This window comes from Solea senegalensis, linkage group LG20, assembly GCF_019176455.1.
Source record: "Solea senegalensis isolate Sse05_10M linkage group LG20, IFAPA_SoseM_1, whole genome shotgun sequence".
NCBI lineage: Eukaryota > Metazoa > Chordata > Actinopteri > Pleuronectiformes > Soleidae > Solea > Solea senegalensis.
This window is the reverse complement of record NC_058039.1, coordinates 1,270,944-1,292,666: the sequence shown is the minus strand read 5'-3', so window position 1 is coordinate 1,292,666 and position 21,723 is coordinate 1,270,944. Positions and strand designations below refer to the sequence as shown.

At 42.4% G+C, this 21,723-nt stretch overlaps 1 protein-coding gene across 2 annotated transcripts in view; it reads right to left on the bottom strand.

Annotated features, from left to right (window-relative positions):
- nedd9 (neural precursor cell expressed, developmentally down-regulated 9) overlaps positions 1–16,277 on the bottom strand; it is a 33,022-nt gene extending 16,745 nt beyond the window's left edge. Inside the window, exons 1-2 of one of the 2 annotated variants that reach the window (XM_044053141.1) lie at positions 16,214–16,277; positions 1,877–2,284 (exon numbers count right to left, since the gene is read on the bottom strand). In XM_044053141.1, coding sequence (XP_043909076.1) covers positions 1,877–2,284; positions 16,214–16,270 — 465 coding nt within the window. In that variant the 5' untranslated portion in view covers positions 16,271–16,277. Of the gene's footprint in view, positions 1–1,876; positions 2,285–14,037; positions 14,266–16,213 lie in introns of those variants that run through there. The other variant, XM_044053143.1, reaches the window with a different exon arrangement.
- Positions 16,278–21,723: the final 5,446 nt, after the last annotated feature.

Below are 21,723 nucleotides of genomic sequence, written 5' to 3'. Positions count from 1 at the left end.
TTGCATGGTACATTAAAAGCAATCTTACATAGCATAAAAGATGTGGCCTATTTGTCCACAAATGACCCTAAGTCATAACAAAATATTTCACCAAGCTGCCATTACTAATGTAGTAAAAGTAGCTTATCCTGGCAAACACAAGTCCCTTATGGTTAATGTTGACTAACATCAACTAAAATTAGCCCCCATGACTACTCTAACCTAACAGTTATATTTAAAGTTAGCTAATAACAGCAAACAGAACCTAAGTAGCTGTTTACTAAAATCCAGTCACTTACATCATCTAAAACTATTATTATCTAACATTTAGCTAACATTAGCTAACTTTCTTAAGTTAGTGACAGATGCTTATACTATCTTAAGTTGGTTAATGTCTGGTAACATTATCTACAATGACTATGTTTTATGGCTAATGCATGACAACAATGTTGTTACCTAATATCTGCAAACATAACCTAAGTAGCTGTTTACTAAAATCCAGTCACTTACATCTACTAAAAATATTATTATCTAACATTAAGCTAACATTAGCTAACCAAAGCAGCTATTAACCGAATTCCAGTCATTTGCTAAAGTGACAATCAGGAAACATTATCTACAATGAATGAAATCATTGTTGTCAAACATTTGTTTTATGCTACTCTAATATCTCGAACAGAGAGATGCTTAGACTAGCTTAAGCTATTGTTAAACATTTATGTTTTACGGCTAAAGCTTGCTAACGTCAGTGAGCATTACATGGGCTACAGCTATGACACTGTCATTGAAACATAATGCTTTTGTATTTCTTAGCGTTGTAAACAAATATTTCTAGATAATTCCTCTGCCCGTGTACGAGACAGAATTTGAGTTTCTCTAGAAAACTGGTTGTCCTTCTTTGCTATATTATAGGCTCTATTTACAGTGATACAGTATATGCTGATCTAGCAAGTATAACAATGATCCAGCCAATAAAACACAACTATATTGGACACACTGCTTGGAAAAGCACTACTGTAAATAACCAATCCAAGTGAAATGGGTAAGTACTGACCATATGCAGCATTTAAATAAAGAAAAAAACCTATATTCAGGCTCCCGGACTCCACCAAAATCCAAAAAACAGTTCTGTGCTGTTTGCTTTTCCAAACGTTTTTCCCACATTCACTGCCCTTCTGTGGCTTAGACTGGCTCAGCAACACACAATGTGCCAATATACAAGTAATATGGGAGCCTTGCTCAAAAACACTACCCTGCTCTGTGGTGAACGCCAGGCCCGGCACACCCATGTCCTCTTTTCACGTCAGACCCACAATCTCTCCGGCCTCTCTGCTTCATGTGTGTGCTATTGTACTGAGGAGGGCCGCTGCAGACCGCACACCAACAGATCACGTGTAAATGCATACACACCACATTTTAAATCCACTGTGATCCACTCTGTATTTCTATAATCACACCCCATTCCTCTATTTTCTACCACTTTTTCCAAGTGTTTTCTTCTAGTCTCTATAAAAAGTGTGTAAATCATAGTACTGAATGTTCTCCAGATGCAGAGACTTTGAGCCTCCTGCAAGAATAATTTCTTCTAAAGGGGTTTAAATTTGACACCTTTTCATATTTAACTTTTTTGACTATGACAATGAACGGTTAACTATGGGAAGGTAACTAAATCAGAGCTGGGAAATCTTGTGTCCACAGGTGTTCCACTGATTGGTTCTTCCTCTCTATTATATAGTTATCAGTGAAATCAGCCTTTGGTAGTTAAAACCTTGCTTGCTATCCATGGATTAATCACAAAAAGCAAATGACAGATTCATTATTAACGATAGCAGTAATAAGTTGCACTCCACAGGGTAATTCAGTAGTAATCAAAATACAGAACTCCACTGTTTCTCACCTTGCTGGGTGTGTTGTCTGCAGCTAGCGTACTCCTTGGTGGCACTTGGTAGACGTCTTGTCCAGGAGGAACCTGGTAGACACTCTGCTGTTGTGGACTCTGGAGCGATGGGGGCACCTGGTAGAGCCCCTGAGACCCTGAACCAGCCTTCTGCTGATAGCTCTGAGGGGAATGGGCAACAGCAGAGGCCGCGGAGGCGACTGGCGACTGGGAGTCAAACATGGGTCCGATTAGCAGTTTCAGTCGGTTGCCTGGGGCGATGCCTTGGCGGCCGTGCAGGGAGCAGAGCCACCAGCCTTCGAGGCCTCCCGTGTTCTGCTCAATGACGGTCAGGATGTCCCCTTTACGGAAGGCCAGCTCCTCAGGGGATTCCGGCATGTTGTCGTACAATGCTTTGGCCATCAGGTTCTGCAGAAAGAAAGAGGCTTTCTTATTTCAAGTGAAGGAAACATTGGAAACAATGTGAAGGTTCTGTCCTTCAGTATTATAACTCCACCAATCCATACCACACCTAGGGCTACACCATAACCCTAAATCTTCAGCTAACATCATGTTCACTGTACCAAATTAAGAGAGATGTCAGTTTCATCATATACTCCAGAGAAAAAGAAGAATGTTTCAAAGAATACCAACAATTTTTTTAAAACAATAAAGGCTACCCTGATTGACTATCCTTCTTTGGTGAGCGACATGCTGGTGAACTCTACACATTACCATACAGGACTGCTATTGGCCTACAGCTCCACGCCAGATGTCTTCCAAACTAAATCTAAACTAGATGGGATTTTCTCAGCTTGCGCGTTGTGCTCCAGGGCAGCTATCAAAAAGCCAGTGAGGGCTGAGGGATAATGACTCAAACCCACAGATTTTGGAGATAGGAAAAGCCCCAGAGTGTGCCACCTCTGTGTCTGAGAGAGAAGCATTTAAGGCTAATTGCCTCTGTAAATGCACCAGTCTCTTCCCTTTAGCCATTATTCATCCACGGAAGGAGTTAACTGGGCATGAATACCCCTTTTCAGCAGCTTGATCCTAGAACAGATTTCACTCGTGGGAGTAGCCAGATATGCTTTCGTTGTGTTTCTTGTATTGTTTTAGTTTATCCATGAGCTTCACATTATTATCAAAATAATAATTAGCAAAAATGTATTTGTTTATTCTTTTATTTCCCAGTACCGGTATGACTTCATGATTTGTTTTTAGTTGTTCTGCGTTCTCCCACCAGATTAACTTTGAGACAGACAGTGGGATTTAAGATACACATGAGTACTAATGTCAGAAAATGTCAAGAAACGTTGACCACTGTTTCCCAAACGTTGAAACAATGTTGTTAAAAGTCTTATTTTGTCCACTAACTGAAATAAATCCGATGTAAGAATGAAAAGTAGAGCTTATTTAATTATTAAATAAAAACAAAAAGAAAACTCAAACCAATCAAAACGTTAATGAAAACATTTGAAGGTTCATTTAGTAATCGTTTGGATCAACAAGAAATATTCTTACAGATTAAGGATTATCAGAAAAACATGTAAATAAGAGACTGGTTTGAAAAGTTTCTGGAAGCTTTTCAAAGTCAGGCAGTGTTTCATGTTGGTCTGTGTTATTAACGCCTCACCCTTCAGTGGTTCAGTGTGGGAATCAGGAAGCCCACTTAGGTTTGAGGCTTTCTTGAACCTTCCTTGGCCTTCCTCTTTCTAACCCGCCTCATTCAGACAGTTCCCATGTGAAACTTTCTTTGATAGAAACGCTGTTATCTCTCTCTATGGGGCCTGGCTTCCCTGGCTATTGTCTAAGGACACTGACAGAGGCCATTAGAGCAGCAACACCCATCACACAATCAAACCCACAACCAACCAAACCAAATAGCTGCTTGATGTTGGCCTGAGACTTACACAACTCAATGGTATCAGACCTGGATGTTTATTTGTTCAGGAGGTAACATTAAAGTCGGAATATCTGGGGACACATGACTGTCTGATCAAAATCGGTTCAATTAGGGACGACAACATTAATTGCTTTGATTTGTGCAGCACCTACTAGTATTTTAATACTCCACTTACTGTTTAAATCACATTTAATATTCAATATTCAATTTCACTTCTTTTACTGTGTGTGTACAGAGTAACTCTTTAGGAGAGTTTCTCTACATTATTCACTTATTGTAGGTCAAGTTCAAGGTAGTATTCCAGATTTCATTTGATAAATAACATCATGAAGTCATAATAAAGTCATGAAATTGTATCATGCATTGTGAAAAAGTGCATTTTTCAAGGTATCTCTGAATCCTACAAGACTGCAGACGAGGGCTGCAACAACTATCTATTATTTAAATTAATCGTCAACTATTTTGAGATCTGAGAACATCATCATTTCCAGGTGAGGAAACACTGATCAAAATTTAAATAAATACTTTATATAGAAGTTTAATTTTTGCAATCAATAACACTATCAACAGATTAACCAGTCACGCCATCGTCATATGTTATAAATGTCATGGTGGTGTCATGATGACATGACATGGCCCCCAGTGTCTCCTCGCAAAACAAGATATTTAACCTTCACAATGTCTCTGAAGATGTTAAATTAGGGTACAAATCCTGCAAAGTTCTGCTTTAAAGCATCATTTTAAACACATTGACCTTCAAAATCAGAGGCTGCAATAGGATTTTGGCCCAAAAGAGGATTTTTCAATTTGACTCAAACATGGTGACTGTTTGAATAATTTCCCCCTGTAGTTCTGGTTAATATTAGTTGGTAAATGACTATGACTTTGACAGGAGGCACAAACATCTGTTCTTGTGCAGAGGCCCACCATCAGTGTGTGTGTGTGTGTGCATGAGGGCACCACAGAGATCTCGATGAGAACAGCTCAAGAGTATTTTCACACATTGACACTTTTTTTTCTCTCGCCGTGGCCTGGTTTTTATTTGAGCTTGCGGTTGGTTAAACATACAGACTTTATACAAACAGGTGATTGGATTTAACGCTGCGGTGGATCGGTGTGTTTTTCACTCTGTCGAGCCATGAGCATTATTGGAAGTTTAAAAATAAGTTTGAAAGGATATTACAGATCATTGAAGCCTTTGAAACGAACGGTGTCCATTTATGACGCCTCGACTTACAAGACGAGTGATCCACTCGCGATCCACCCGTGATCCACCAGATTTGAATCCAAACATGACAACCCACACTATCACCAGCCTGAATCCCACTGAACAAACAGGTTGTTTGCTGTGATGAGCGGCAGCTCGGGCACATGCAGATCTGTTTGAAGTGATGCAGATGGCTGGAAACGCTCGGCCCCTTTCCTCTTGTTTTTGTTTGTTTCAGTCCGCTACATCACTGTAATCGTCGCAGGTGAAACTGACTATTAAAGTGGGCGTCAGATCTCTGGCATAAACACCGGTTACTCACAACACGGTGACTCCATCGCTTACCGCTGATCCGCCTATAAACACATGTGTTTGCCATTTGTCAGGCATAGGCAGGGCACAGAGGGAGGGGAGGGAGGGGAGGGAGGGGTGGGTGAGGCCCTTCTGGCTTGAGTGTGAGCTTCCAGGAAGTTATCTGTTAGAAGTCAGCCAGGCGGCAGATGATCTACTGCTTCCTCATGTCAATATGTTGTGTTTCTGGTCCACAAATTGGATTTTTAGTGGGTTTAGTAAAAAAAAAGATCTTCCATTGTGACATTTAAGGTCTTTTTAAGACTCAGATCTCCTATTTTGTTTGTTACACGCTTTAACTTTTACACTAAAGGGACATGGTTACGTCATTATTCTTTAAATTGCCTCTTTTACTGTGTCTAATTTTATCTTTAATCTGATTTACAGTAGTTACATGTCTGTTATTTGTTAAATAAAAAAAGTTTTCTTTGTCAAAATCGTTAAAACATTGAGTTTACTCTTATGTAGAGACTGAAAGATAATGTTTGCTATTTTTGACACATTTAGTTTGAAATCCATTTAACCATTAACGACAAAGTTGCGGATCATTTCTTTGTTTATTGACACTATGAAAAATAAATCCCCTTTTGTGGAGACTGGAACATAATGACTGATTTCTCGTGAAATCCATGTATCCATTAACAACAACGTTGCGGATCATTTCTTTGTTTATCGTTCGATTGATTAATGGTCTAATCCCTCTGGCTGAGCAGGAAACCTCAAACTCACGTGTGTTTCCCTCATGTTACCCTTGACAACATCTGGCTTTGGAGGCGGTGCCACGGCTGGGTGTGTTTTTGTCGTTAAAAAGCAAAGAATCGTGCAAAGCTGAGACATCCATACTGGCACCTGGAGGACGATATCCAGCCCGGGGACCCGGCTGTCGGAGCCCACCACCACAAATCCCTCTCATGACTCACACATCTTTCCACCAGCGTCTCGCCTGAATATAAACACTGCAAACGTCCTCTCATTCATATGAACCTTCATTGACCAGTCCAAAAATAAAACCAATCTTATGTAACTTCGCCGCCTGCTGAAAAGAGGCCCACCGTTGCTCTCTGGGTGGTTTCAGCTCTGCCTCTCTCTCCGGGATACACGTCAGTCTAATAATAATGAAGGTGGCTTTGGCTAAACAAGCTCACAAACACTCTAATTCCCCAGCTACTGTGGCCAAAAGCACCACCACACCACATAGCAGAAGCCCGCGTCTCCACAGCAACCGGAGCTAGTGTTGCTTTCAAAGACACGAGGACGTTTCAACCCAAACAGAATCAGCCCGCTCCCAAAAAAAAGTGGTACGCTCTGACGGCGAGCCCACCGCCAGGTCCTGGTGCTGCAGGGGCCGGTGTGAAAATTAGGGCTGTACCACTGTAGCACGTGTCCCGGGGTTTCTCATACACACTCATTTGGCCTCATTTCACATAGTTAAATATAGAAAATAATTATAGTAATGACGATAATGAGGACCTGATGACTTTTACGAGTCTGTCCTTAGAGTGCAGCTTGGTGCGGGTGAGCGCCAGTTCAAATAAGTGGGCCGTGTGAAGGGTTCTGGGGTAGAAAAGGCTCATGGGATGCGGTTGAGAGCTCAGCGTACATGGTAATTTCTTCATTTGGACAGTTTTCAGGAAGGCTGACCCTCTGATTAGAGCCTCTTTATAAGCCCCGCCAGTGGCTGCGTATTAGCATAATTACACAGCACGCTCGGTGAAATTTTACCTTCTCCGTTTCTGAAAAAAAAAAAACGTCTAGCGTGGAGCTTTCATTTTAAACCTCAGCAACACAGACAGACATGATCCAACACATGCACGGATATGTTGATCAATACTTATTTACACCACAGTTACAGAGAGAGAGTTGTAACTAACAAAGTGGAATCAATAACTCCACTGGGTGGGTATTTCAGAGCGCTTACTTCCTCATTTGTCCTTGTTTTGCGACTTAAATATAAACATTGTGTTTTCATTCAACAGCAAATACCAAGACAGAGCAAAGCAGGCTGCTCCGAGCTGACAGAAAAGGCTCCATTCACTGTATAACGCTGAATAAAAGACTATTGTATCCTCAGGGTAAATATGACACCCACCACCTCCCCCCCCCGCTCCCATTTGTGATTCACGAGCCGCAGCATCAGTCGCGGCGACTGTCTCTTCGACAGGATCTGTGTCGAGCCCACAGTGCAAGCGGCGACAAAACCACTGCAGCTCAAAACATCACAGTTTGAGAGATTGCATGTTTGTTTTGTCGGTGGCTGAAACTCTGTGTCATGATGGTGGAGTTTCCCTGACGACAAAACAAAGGCCGAGTTTAAAAATTCAACTGATTGAAGTGCGCCATTTTATAACCGCCATTTTACACCAGATAATCTTGCAAATGTTGTTTTCAGTGGGATCATTATTGTACCAGTCTATTACAGTTTCTTACACTGTATCTGAGTTTCAGAGTGACAGTTATGAAGACACAGTACTGTACGACGTGAAAGTGACAGGTGCATGCCTTCTGAACACAACAGGAAGTGGCTGTGACACAAACATGACACACATTTTTTGTTTGAAATTCAATTTCAGCCTCACTTACACGCATTATTTAGATGTAATAAATGTCCATAAACCTGCCATGGAACTAGGGCCTGACCAATTTATTGGGCGACTGATTACATCAGCCAGCAGAAGCCTTTATGCAGACATGCTGGTGTTGACATTTCTTTGTCAAACGGGATGATGATAATACACAATATATTGGAAAAACAGCGGATCGTCTGCCTCCATCTTGCCTTATCCCTTGTGTCCTCTTCTGTTACACCAACTGTCCTCAACAACAACTTCTTGAAATATTTATCAGCCCCAAAAATCTATTTTACACGAATAGAGGAATCCATAAACACAAGACGGTGCTTAGTGACGCAGAGCTTTTGAAGTTGTCCTTTCTCTTTGTCCATAAAAGAACAAACTCATGTCGAGTGTATAACTTCCATTTTATGGACAATATTCTGTCACTGTGATGGTTATGATGACTGATGTTGACACTGATCAATTATCAACCCAATGAATAACCGTTTGTGTCAGATGCGACACCCTTCTTTGCTTTGGTCAAACTCCACACTGACGCTCAATAGCCTATAGTATAAAACCCATGAGTCAACTGGACACGCCCACACCACCGTCAGCAACCTTGGAGATAACTCACAGGAAATGATCTGACTAACTTCAGCTCCTCCTCACTGCTCCTATTAATCCCAACTGTATTACTACAAGTAGTATTATTACGACTGTCGTGTTAACCACAAGGTAACTTGACATTTCCAGGCCCACTCCTTAGCCTGCAGCATTTCCTGCGTCCTGTACAATCCAAACGACCCGTTCTTATCATTTCACGTCTTGGACTCTTGCTCTGGCCGTGAACGACCATGTGTAACCTATAATTAGACATAAAAGCCACGCTTGCAGACACATTCTGTGAACTGCAAAGGCTGCTGGGGAAGTCACATTGTGCAACGTTGACTCTTGTTCACTGCCAAGTCATTCGGAGGCCTGAGAAAAGCAGCAGGAAGAGAAACTGTCACTAAAAACTGAAGACCCACACGTCCACACTGCTGAATCCCTGCGAAGTCGATGGGTTTCTCTTTGACATCTGACTTAAAATGGACAATTTACTGCATCCGTGGGGGTTTAAGATCCGTCAGAAAGACAAGAAGACAACAGTATGGATGGTGTATCATGGGACCTCGGCCAACAGGCACTCAGGCTTGGCGGTGCAGAAACATGGATTATTTCCAAGCCTATAGTGCCAATGCCAAAAGAAGGTACACAAATGCATCATGGTAACCCCCAGAGATTGGAGCTAATCCCTCCAAAAGGCATGAGCCAAGATGTGAAATAATGTTTCGCAGTATCTTTGCGGGGCCACATTTGAAGGTTTTACATATAGGAATAACTAATGAGATGGAGATTCACCCCAGTGTCCATCCGATTTCACGCTACACAAGGATCTCGTGGTGAGGCTGAGACATGAAGGCTTCCACGGATAAAAGGAAACTCTTTTGTTCACTGGAGGCAAGAGATTCACCGCTTTTTGAACAATTACTGTTTAGAACATCTACATATGGTGCTTCTAGATTCAAAACAACCCACGAGTCCACGATGACGACACAAACAGTAGTTTCAATATTCAAGAAGCTGCTTTAAAAAATATAAAAAGATTCAATGATGAATCTGCTATTAAAATAAGTTGTTATATACTTCAGCACGTCAAAGGAGATCATTGTAAAGTACTTCCTGCATTTACAAAAGGGTTTAAGGGCAAAAGAAATGTCTCAAATGATCTAAAACGTCAACAGTAAACATGAGCTGTTGTGTGCGTCTTTCTCAGAAAAGCTTCTTCCTGTTTATCGTTGGACTCGGTTTCACTGACTACCAACAATCAGACAGAAGTGTTCAACACAAAAGGAGCAGATTCCCATTTCACCACCAACACAAGCTTCAATAAACCACAACAGTGCTGCTGTCAGTCTCAGTGATTCCATATTTGTTTTCAATGGACGTGCAGGCCATAAGGATTCCTAAGTCATTGTTTCATTCATTCATTCATTCATTCATTCAGTCACAAACACAGTCATTTGTTTTCATCTTGTATGACAAAGAATAACAGACATTTTTCACATTTAAAGGAGTTGCCAGCTAAAGAGTCCCTGTTGAAATCTACCCACTGGTTTATTGATCGCCACATTTTCAAAGGGTCAACTCAGGTGTTGACACTGGGTCGTCTCTCTAACCCTGGATGAAACTAGCACACATTGTTTGCAGTCAGTCTCCACGCTGACTGTTTCAAAAATGTTAATAGTTGGCTCATGGTGCGCGGGCACAGCGAGGAGGTGGGGGGGTGGGGGTATTCATTCTCACTGGGAGAGAAGCTCTTCACGCTCACTGGAATCCTGCACAGGAGCAACATTGCAGCTTAGGGGATGGGAAACTCGAGCTACACAGCGTCACAGCACAACAATACCGCAACTTTTTAACATGTGGTGGAATAATGAGGGGTCTGTGTTAAATTCGGTCTCAAATATTACATGACAGAAAGCCAGTGGGCTGGAAACGGACATGTGGAAAAGCAATTTCGCTGCTGAAATGTGTGAAACGTGCAGCGAATTCTCAAAAAACAGAGGAAGACGCAGAAGCAGAAACTTTTTCAATGATTACAGTCCTTTTTTTTTTTTTAAGGCACTGTTGTTGTTCCGAGGGAATACAAAAAAGTGTCTTCCTGCACAATTCCACCGTCCTGCACAACAAAACCCACACAGACACAGGAAAAAGAAAAGGACCGGGCATACCCTGCTGCCAGACTCATTAACTATGTAAAGAGGCACCTTGAAACAATCATGTGCATCTTCAGAACAACCTTCCCATGCACCATTGCCTGGTTTGCTCTCATTCTCACGGGGCGCCCCTAGACCTCCCAACTTCCATCCCCCCACCACAATACAACCAACTCTGTTTGCCCTCTTGTTCCCCCCACAACTTCCTCTCTCTTTCATTTTCTGCAGCCCCTTTCAGCATCACAGATCCTCCTCCTCCCCCCTCTTCATCCTCCTCCTCCCTCTCACTCACAAAACAATGTCTGCTCTCCTCCAGCTCCCTTCGCTTTTGGACCGTTGCCTGGAACCTGAACCCATAAAAGAGAGAAAGTGAGGAAAAGACACATATTGGCCAGTGGACGGGTTCACCTCTCCACTCCTCTGTGCGGCTGTGAAGCTATTTCTGCAACAGTTACGTCAGCTGCGAAAGAATGATTCGAAAGGTTGTGGAAGTCTCAAGGCAAGAGATGTACGCAAGAGGCTTTTGTTTAGTCACTGTCCCTGCAGTGAGGTGATCACACCACATAAACTGCCAGATATTAGCTTACTACAGATACAATGAGACGCCAAAGGGTTTAGGGTACTGCAGTTTGTCAACAAAAGAGCAGGTTTCCTCCCAAAGTACAAAAACAGTCCGAGGTTAGTAAATTGAATCTGTTGGTTGGTCCTGCGATGGACTGACAGCTTGTCCAGGGTGTTTTTCCCTATGTCAGCTGGGATTGGTTCCAGCTCCCCACGACCCTCGTATGGAGGATAAAGTGGTAGAAAATGAATGGATGAATGAAGAATCTAAAGTGCACAAGAGGCATAATTCATAGTTTCCGCTTCCGTCAGTCTACTGAAGTCAACTGTGGTCGTCAAAAATGTCATCCAGTGTCTCCAACGTTGGACTCAATGTGGACGTCTACACTGACCAGAATGTGAGCGCACAACTTTAGCAGAAGCCAGGTTTTTGCCCAGGATCTTCTTGGTCTCAATTCACTAAACAAATCTGAGGGAATCAGTATCTAGATCATTGTTTATGCGCTATCAGCTAATACGGCATTGACAATAGTATGAGCCTCACAAATACAGCATTGTTCAGGCTTGTTTGTGAAGGTTCTCGGTAATCCAGGTCACAGTCATCTCCTGTGGTTAGCTGTAGGACGACTGGACTGGACGACTTCTGACTAACTGGTGGAAAAACCAAGTATTTAGCCTCTGAAGGGTGGAAAACCTTGAATTGTTCAAGCTTATTTATTTTCAAGGAGCCAGACGCTAAGTTTGAGTAAAGTTTGATACCACTCTCATGTCTTTATATCAAAAAATAACCAGTTTTTACTAGTTATTATCTATGCTGTGCTAATCTACCTGGCTGCTAGACCCACAAAGTAAGCACTTCTTACCATAATGTTGAACTACTCCTTTAAACTTTGTCAATTCTTTCTTAATTTATCTTCCATGCTGCTTCTTCTCTGAGATCCCTGGGCCTCGCTAGAGAGAGAGAGGTTGGAGACCCATCTGTGGCCCGGGTTCATCATGGGGATTATACGCATTAAGTGACCTATAGAGGAAAAGCCTTTCCTTCACACCTGAGCATCTGTTGGAAACTATCCGTAATGTCATTGACGAGGAGGAGGAGGAGGAGGGCAGCGGCTGGTCAGGCTGCAGCCGTACCATGCCTCAAGATGTGTGACAGGGCAGCCGCCACTCGGGCAACTTTGTTAAGCTTCTCTTTAAATATTACAGCTCAACATGGAAAACAGTGCTTAAAATAGCTGTGAATTATTCATGGCGGTTAAGATCAAGAGAAAAAGTGTGTGTGTGTGTGTGTGTGTGGGGGTCATAAACTTTGACACTGTAAACTTCAGCAGCGATGTGAGCCGGAATAAACTTGATAAACAATCTATCCATGACAAGGTCGTGTTACCTGCCTGATTTGTCGCCTCTCTCCCCACCAACCTCTTGCTTCCCCTGCCAGTGTTACATAATAACGCAGATCAAAGAGCACAGGTTTCTACGCACTTATCTGGCCTGAATGTTGAACACAAACAAAGGTAAGAGTTCCCATGTATTCACATTCACTGTCTTGTTTAGAATGAGGCCAACCATCTTGGAGGTTGTGTTAAAAGTTCCTTGCAACACTCACTGGCCTTGCACTTTCCCCATCTCCGTCGACTTCCCCTGGTTCTGGGAAGTGTGAACAATTAGTCAGTGACGACCATGATGCAGACGCACACATGCCCACCAATCACAACCAAACCCTGACACCAGGTCCAGGCAGGCAGGCAGGCAGGTGCTGAGGAGAACAGAGACCTCAATTACACAACTCCCAGCCTGTGCTATGTCACGTCTGGAGTCTGAGCCAAAGCTCTGGCAAACAGCAGCTACAACACCCTTCAGGACACATGGAGTTAAAGAGAGAAGACACTCCCCTCCAAACCCTGTGAATCATGACTGCACGAGAAAGAGAGCACTTATTGCTTCCATTTTACGGCGAGGCAGAATTCTGACTCAAGAAGAACGCTGTTGATGATTAATCTATAGGAAGACGACACCAAAAGTACCACAAATAATCTCTGCTAAACGTTTGCCAAGAGAGCGGAGAAAGAAGCTGGAATGACTCGGGCTTCAAGCTGAGGTAAAGAACACAGTCGAAGCAGATACAGAGCATCAATGAGCTACTGACACAATAAACTGAGTATATTTAGGCTTCATACTGTAAAACACGACTTCATGACCTCTGTGGGCATATCAATGAAGCCAGTGATTCAGAATACAATCAATGGATTTATCAATAATAATAATAATAAACCACTTGTTTTTGTAGCCTTTAGTCATTTCTCTGGGTTTTAAGGGTTTATTTGCTTTACTACATAGACCACATATGTTTTTGATTGAGTTGATATCATTTATTTTGTGATACATATTACAGATTGTGTTCTATAGTATATAGATATCCATTTTGTCCATCCATAGCCATAATATGTCATACCCTACATTTCAGTTGTAAAAAAGACAACACATATTTTCTCTTCTTTGTAATGTCAGACATTCATATTATTGTTTAATTACCTAGCGTTTTTAATAAAATTGCACATGTTATTATTCAGAGAAACATAAAATATAATACATTTTTCTGTTCATACTTTACATGGGCGTGGGGGCCCACGGAAGGGGCAGAATTTGGGTTGCATTATTTGCTGTATGTACGCCCCTGTCGGGAGCTGTATCGCGGCTCACAGAGATGATACACACACACACACACACACACACACACGTCAGCACGTATGTCAGCCACACACACGTAACGGGAAAAGACTCAGCATCATCTTTGTTGACATTTAAAAAGGCCAACTTTAAGTGTAAAGACAAAAGTCTCGACTTACTTTGTATTTCATCTTGCTGCTCTTCCTCTGCGACTCGGGGAAAAGTGAGAAAATATCCGTTTGTATCACAGAAAAGAGCGACACATCTGAAGGAGAGACGAGTTCGTGTGCGCCGTTAACGAACCATCCACCGCGTCAGTGACGCACAAGTACGGAGAGCAGCGAGCGAGTCCGCACCGAAGGATTTCTACCGCACAACTCCACATTACTCTCCACCACACTCGCCGTCCACTGCTCATTTACATACACAGCCGCTGATTGGACACGGGACAGGTCCTGTCCCCGCCCCTCCCCGCTACCATCCCCGCCCTAAAAACTGACGTCATTGTCACCGCAGCACAGTAGGATTAGAGTGTGTTTTTCTGGAAAAAGAGACATGAAGCAATAAAATAAAGTTGTTTTCTTTCATTCCTGACAAGTATGAAATCATTGGAATGTAATGAAATGGGTAATTTGGGTGATTGATAACCAAGAGGGAATTAAGGCGAAGGTTCATGCTGCAGAGACGCAGCATGATTGAAAAATCACCACAAGTCTCAAGAACCACCACAAAGAGATGCTTGATGACCACAGAGAGATGAGATAACATCCACAGAGAGGCGAAATGACCATAAGACACAAAAATGACCAAATGACCACAAAGAGATGCAAAAATGACCAGTGAGAGAGATGCAAAATGACTATAAGACACAAAAATGACAACAAAGAGATGCACAAATAACCACAAAACTCAAAAATGACCACAAAACTCAAAAAATGACTAGTAAGAGAGATGCAAAATGATTATAAGACACAAAAATTACAGCAAAGAGATGCACAAATGACCACAAAACTCAAAAATGACCAAATGACCACAAAGAGATGCAAAAATAACTAGTGAGAGAGATGCAAAATGACTATGACACAAAAATGACCACAAAACTCAAAAATGACCACAAAATGACCAGTAAGAGAGATGCAAAATGACTATAAGACAAAAAATGACGACAAAGAGATGCACAAATGACCACAAAACTCAAAAATGACCACAAGACACAAGAATGACCAGTGAGAGCGATGCAAAATGACCAGAGGGCTCAAGATCACCCACAAAGAGACAAGATAACAAACCACAGAGACACTAACTTATCACAAGACACAAGAATGACCTAAATGAGACCAAAGAACCACCACAACGATCAGAAAACAACCACAAATATCAGAGAATAACCACAAAGACACAAAAAAATTACCACAAGACACAGAGAGAGAGAGAGAGAGAGAGAGAGAGATATACTATAAAGCCACAAGACTCAAGAACGACCAGGAGACCTTACAAAAACCACAAAGAGATGCAAAATGAACACGAAACACAAGAATCACCAGAGAAAATGAATCATTTCAACAAGACCACAAATATCCCCAGGACACAAATCACAAAAAGACCAGAGAACGACCAGAGAGACAAAATTACCAGCAGAGAAAAGACACAAAAAATGCAGTAAATAGGTAAAACAAGTGTTTGTTCACTGTGATGTGTGCAGTTGATCTACAGTATCACTACACTGCAGCACCTCTGAGCCCAGAATGCATTTCCTTAAGGGCACAATAGAGCATTTTATATTCAATTGTATCAGAAAAATACAAAAAGAGACACAGAATGAGGACGAGACCTAAAACCATAAAGAAACTCAAAACGACCACAAGGCTTAAAAAGACCATGCATTTATGGGGTCAGATATACATTTTATAAGCAGTGTTGCCACTTGAGCACGACTTCCTGTCTAAGCAGTTTGGTCAAATATAGGAACCTTAAATTAAAATGAAATAGCTCACATTGACACATACACACATATTTCAACAGGCTATTACTTTACCGTAGTGATTTCTCACATCCTGTGATCATATTCCAACAGATAAAGCACTAACACGGAAGTTGTTAAACAAAAGTATGGTGTAAGGAGTAAGTGTGTAGTGAATGCAGATTACATAAACTCAAAGTACTGCTGCCAGTGCCTGAGTAGATACAAACAGAGTTTTCCTAGTTTTCCTTCAAATATTGTTATTTTCCATCATATATCAATTTTGTTACTATTAACAAAGAGGAAGTTAAACATAGTTGATAACAAAAAGCACAGGTCAGATAAGTACAATACAGACAAAGTACGGATGATTTAAAAGTTAACGTATTGCTCACCCTGACTTTTACGAAGAAGATATTGCAGAAGTTATGTGAGATGTCACTTCCACACATGCAGTTCAGAGACGTTTGACAGAGGTGAGAAAAAACACCCAGGCTGATGTGAAGTGACAGGAAGGTCTGCATCAGCCCGCTCAGCCTTTTCTCTGTAAACTGTTACTGGGATCTGAGAAATGCTTAATGTGTCATAGAAGTGACGGAGATTCTTGTCTTAAAAATATCAAAAATATCAAATATATCAAATATTTCTCAGTCATTTTTCAACATTTAATGCTTAGTAGATTGAAAACTGGTTTAACCACTGTTTATTCCAATGTAAAGAACATAACTTAAAGATTTGATTGCAGGAGACAATAATAAAACCTTTAATTGACAGATACAACCTACATATAACCCAAATTACAGCCTTTACAGGATTCATTATGTTGTGTTTTGGAATTTTGGAAACAAAGACATATTCTGACTCACCGAACCGTTTTTCCACTTTTATCCTGTAGAACCAAGATCTCAAACTCGTGGCCCATGGCCCAAATGATGGCCCTTCAAGTGATTTAATGCGGCCCGTCACTTAAATGTTTATAGATTCCATTATGTATCAAAACAACCACCTTTATTCTGAAATGACGTCAAATATTATAACCCTAACCCCAAATGTTGTTGCAGTAATTGCTAATATCGCTCACCCCTACTGAAGAGTTGATTTTGTTGCTTGACTGGCCCCTCGTCTTGGAGCTCATGCGGACCCCGGGTCATTTGAGTTTAAGGCCCCTGCAGTCGAGGGGGAAAAAAATCTTTGCACATCCACTTCTTAAGACAGATGCGTTGAGATAAAAACTTTGATCACTGAGCAGCAAGGAATGGTTTCCACAAACCATTCCTTGCAAGTCTCCTTTCTACTCACATATATCCACTAAAAGGTCACTTTCTTGTTTGGAAGTCCAAGATCTGAGTTAAAACGGAGAAAACATGCTTTCATGTCATGCATTGAAGTGCAGAGATTCTCTGGAAATGGTCCAGAGGGTCTCGAAGTGAGAAAGGAAATGTTTACAGACGTTGTTCCGGACCTTCTTCAGAAATTGTCCTGCCTGATTTCTGGGTGAATGGATACAAGTGTCCTATACTCCTATACCCTGCATTCTCAAGCCTGGCGCCACCCCTTGTCTGGATTCTCCTGATATTCTCCTCCTGGTGTGATCCCATCTCACCCAGACGATCTCCTAATGTGTTCTTCATATGTGAATAGTAATCTCCGGACTATGTATGCACCCAATTCTCTGGACCTTATCCGCAGCACATGTCTGTAAAAAGTCAAGCAACCACACAGAAGCTCATTTAACCAAATGATATGATAAGGGTGCTAGGATCATTCCAAAACCTGTCTGGAGGAACATGTATGTGAGAACACAACTTCCAGCACTTTGCAGGACATGTCAGAGTCAGAGTGAACGTAAATGGGAACGCAGCAGGAAAATCTCCGGGTAATTGAGAGAATGTCTGGACCATCACCTGGACATTCTGGACATTCTTGAATGTGCCCCGACAGTCGATCTCCTGCTGCCCTGGTCATGTCTGGACCCAATCTTCTGGAGTCTGGGAACATCTGGAGAAACAACCACTTCACACAATCCAGCCGGGTTCCTTCGGACTGAAGGTCATGCGCAGGAGTGGCGGGGTGCCCTTTCTGTTCATGCCCATTCTCTCATAATCCGCCCTGTTGTTACAGAGACCGTTCTCTGTGCCCCTGCCCTCTTTAACATCTCCTGTAATTAGCCTGCCTCTCATGTGTTTCCGACTGCTCTAATTTGTGTCAGCTCATTTATCACAATCACAGGGACCCTGTATCGACTCTCATTGTCCCCTGCGAACAGTCATATCCTCAGATGAATGCCTCTCATGAAAGCGTGCTCAAAACACTTGTTTGTGTAGTGTACACTGTGCCCAGCTGGAGCCCATTCTCTGGGCCACAAGTGGGTATGGGGGACCATTCTTCTCCGAGTACGGCATGTGATTATGGGCATGTGAGCACCTGTTTCCTCCGACAAACAGCTCGTTTTCCCATTTGTTTGTATCAGCGCTGCAGAAAAAAACAGCCTGAAATTAGCCAAAAAGGGTTGTTTATTCCCTTATACAACATCTGGCTGAACTGAATGAGTCCATTAGTCTTGTTTCTCCGGTGGCGCTTGATTTCAACTGGTTCCAACTCAAGCTTGACATACAGTATGTTATCAGCTTGTTGTCACTAGTATGGTAAATGGTCTATGTATGCACTGAAAGAGCTCCACACGACTGTTTTGCCCTTCAACCACACTTTGGCACTCACACTAGACCAGTACTTCTCAAATAGTGGGGCAGGCCCCCCCGGGGGGCGCAGTGAGGCATCGGGGGGGGCCGTGAGAGGCAGGGCGGACAACTCACACAGTTGTTTATACAGATAAATAAAGAAATAAATATTATCAGGTTCTCAATAGTATTTCAATACAGGGGGGCTGTGAAGGTCCTCTGGGGGGGGCATGACAGAAAATAATTGAGAACCACTGGACTAGACGAACTAGCGCTCACACCACCTATCCACTGGTTAGAAGATGACTAATCTGGCTAATCTAAACTCCATTGTCTTTTCTAGCTTTAAATTGACATTGTTCTTTTTTTTGTCTCGTCTCTAGATTGTTTTTTTGTCCTCGTGTGTGTTAAAATGAAATGTGGTGAGATTGCAATGACAAAACATTTGTGCTGAGTCAGATAGAGGTGAAGGACCCGCTGACATCACGTGTGGTGTGGCTTGGGAGCTCATTTGGCAGACAAGGTTCAACCGGGAGACGGGGGACAAACGATAGAGGGACGAGAATTGGCATTATAATAATAAAGCTGGTCAGCTATGAGGCCATGTGAGTGCTGTTCACTGTCTCTGACACAGTTGTCAGGGTAAGAAAGGGTTAGCCTGGAGCTAATCAATCGCTGTTTTTAATTTTTTAGTTTTAAAGGGGGTTTAAAGTTATTATACTTTATTATCATAATACTTTTTAGTTGGGCACGACTAGCTGATGTTGTCAACAGTCCACCTCCATGACTGTTTTTCTCAGTTTTCTACTCAATAATCGCTTAAAACACAGACTGCGTGATCCTGTGTCTCAACATTATCTTGTGTCTGTGTTTTTGTGATGAAAATGTTAAAGAATTGGTTCCATCCTTTTGTTATGTCTGCATGGTGCACATTTGGAAATCCTCTAGTTTGCACCCTGAAAACAGCACAAGAGGATTTAAAGCTTGAGGTGCTGCCCAAAATCCTCATTTTGAATCTCAGCAGCCAAGGGAAGAGTGTAGAGTCTCGGTCGCCATGACAACTGCCACCACGGCTGCAGTATTAGCGGTCTAATGCGGACTGTATTTCATGGGCAGAGCAGGCCTCCGGTCTTTATGGGCTCACAGGTCTCTCGGTGTTATTATGGCACATTTCAGCGTGGAAATAGCGAGTGACAGATGAGCCTGGCGTCTTTCATCTCCGCCAGGTGTCTGTGATGTTTAGGTTACATAAGTGCCCCCGCAGAACTGACCCCGGGTTTACCGGAGGGCTGAACAGCCATACATCTTCCATAAGTGGAGATCACAGGGCTCTGTAGCCCGGAGCAGGGATCATCACTGCGGCGCTGGGCCGGATGGACAGAAGCAGGAGGTGCTGTGGACGAAAAGGCTGACAACAGCTCCTCTGTAGAGGCCCCTCACTGCTGCCTGTGAAAGTCTGTCCCTCAAACTCTCGCAAAACCGGCTCGGCCAGATTTATGGGACCACCATCCCTCCACCCCCATCTCTTCAACATCACCACCCTCCTCGTTGCTCCACAGTCGGCACTCAGAGAGGGGAGGCCCCCCACTCGTCTTCAGTGTCTCCCTCTTTGTGCCCTGTGACCCTGTGCTGCCTCGTGGCCGAGCAGCAGCAGAGAGGAATGTACAAAACACACAAGACGGAGGAGAGCGAGAAAATATGAGTCTGACACACAGTTGGGGCCTTGATGTTTTTCTGCCATTTGTGTTTTAAACTTTGCATATATGTAGTTGCCTTACAAGGGTCATTTTTCTCAATAGCAACAAAAAAAACACCCTAAATATTTAACTGTCAGTAGCAGTAGAAGGATAAAAACACACTGAGCTTCTTATATAAGTAGCCTCAGGGGCCTCCTTCCTTTTTAAATACTGAGTGTAAACTGTGACTATATATCCAACGTTTTCAAGCCACTAAAACAAGGAAAGGAAGTGGATACAAGGATTCAGTAACTCAGTGAACCACCCTTTGCTTCTTGATTGGTTATCGATTGCAACTCAATTACCAGCAGTGAATTAAAACAACCCACTTCCTGTGAGTAACAGCATTATGACTTCATTTTTGTTTTTGTCCACAGATTACTTCAGATGTCACTGATACGTTGCTGAAACCTGATAAGTGTGAGTTTGCCCTGTGTTTTCAGCAGAGACCTGTAGTAAAATAAAAAGAAGCACAGTTACGATCAGAGGAGGACATTTCTGGTCACTTTTCTTTAAAATGTAGATGTGATTGATCAACGTAACTGTGATTGTTCTGTTACAGCAGCATGAGACATCAGGCACAGAACATAAGGATACACTGTGCATTAAAGACAAGAATAAAAGAATAGAATAGAATAGAAAACTTATACAGAAGCATGTGACAGTTTAAACCCTGAAATCTAAACATATGAAATTATAATGCCAGTAAAAACTCTATAATCATCGTATAATATTGAATATCCAAATCAATGATGATGAACTTGAACGCATGTTTTAAAGTGAAGCTCTATATGAAGAGTTCTGCCGCGAGTCCCACTCCTACATCTCTGCCTTGCTTCCTCTTGATTTAAACCTTTTAGAGTCACCATCACTACCTACTGGGATGGAATGTGGGATCGGGTTTAGTGCCTGTGTGGAATACCAAACTGCTTCAGACGGTCATTTTGGTAAGAATTTATGGATGAATGTACACAATCAGTGGACACAGCATGTGAAAAGGATGGGAAGATCTGGAGAAGGAGGTGGAGGAGGGAGGGATTGACCTATGAGCAACTGCCTGTCTCAAACCTCCCACTCACACCTCTAAGGCATATTGACTGCCACGTTGTTTTTCTAAGGATTTGGTTGAAGGGATTATTCCCATTTTCCGAGCGAGTGTTGGTGGAGGCAACACAATGAACTTGAGAGAAAAACGAGATCCACGCCGTCGCACCATGACTGCTCTCACAGCCTTTACGGTCTGTGCTTGATGTTCTCAGTCACACTGCTCAAACATTACAGTAGATTAAGTCCCTTCTGCATCGTTAGCTGAATCAGCCTCAGATCAGAGGAAACAGTCGCAGCTCTATTGCTCTGTAGCCTTTAGTAACCGTGCCAAGGCTCCAGTTTGACCAACCTCACTAACAAGAAGGGCTACATTTACGTCTGATTGTCACCGTTGTATTTCAATGATCTGAATAGCTCCTTGTGCACGGCGTGAGGCTTTTGCTT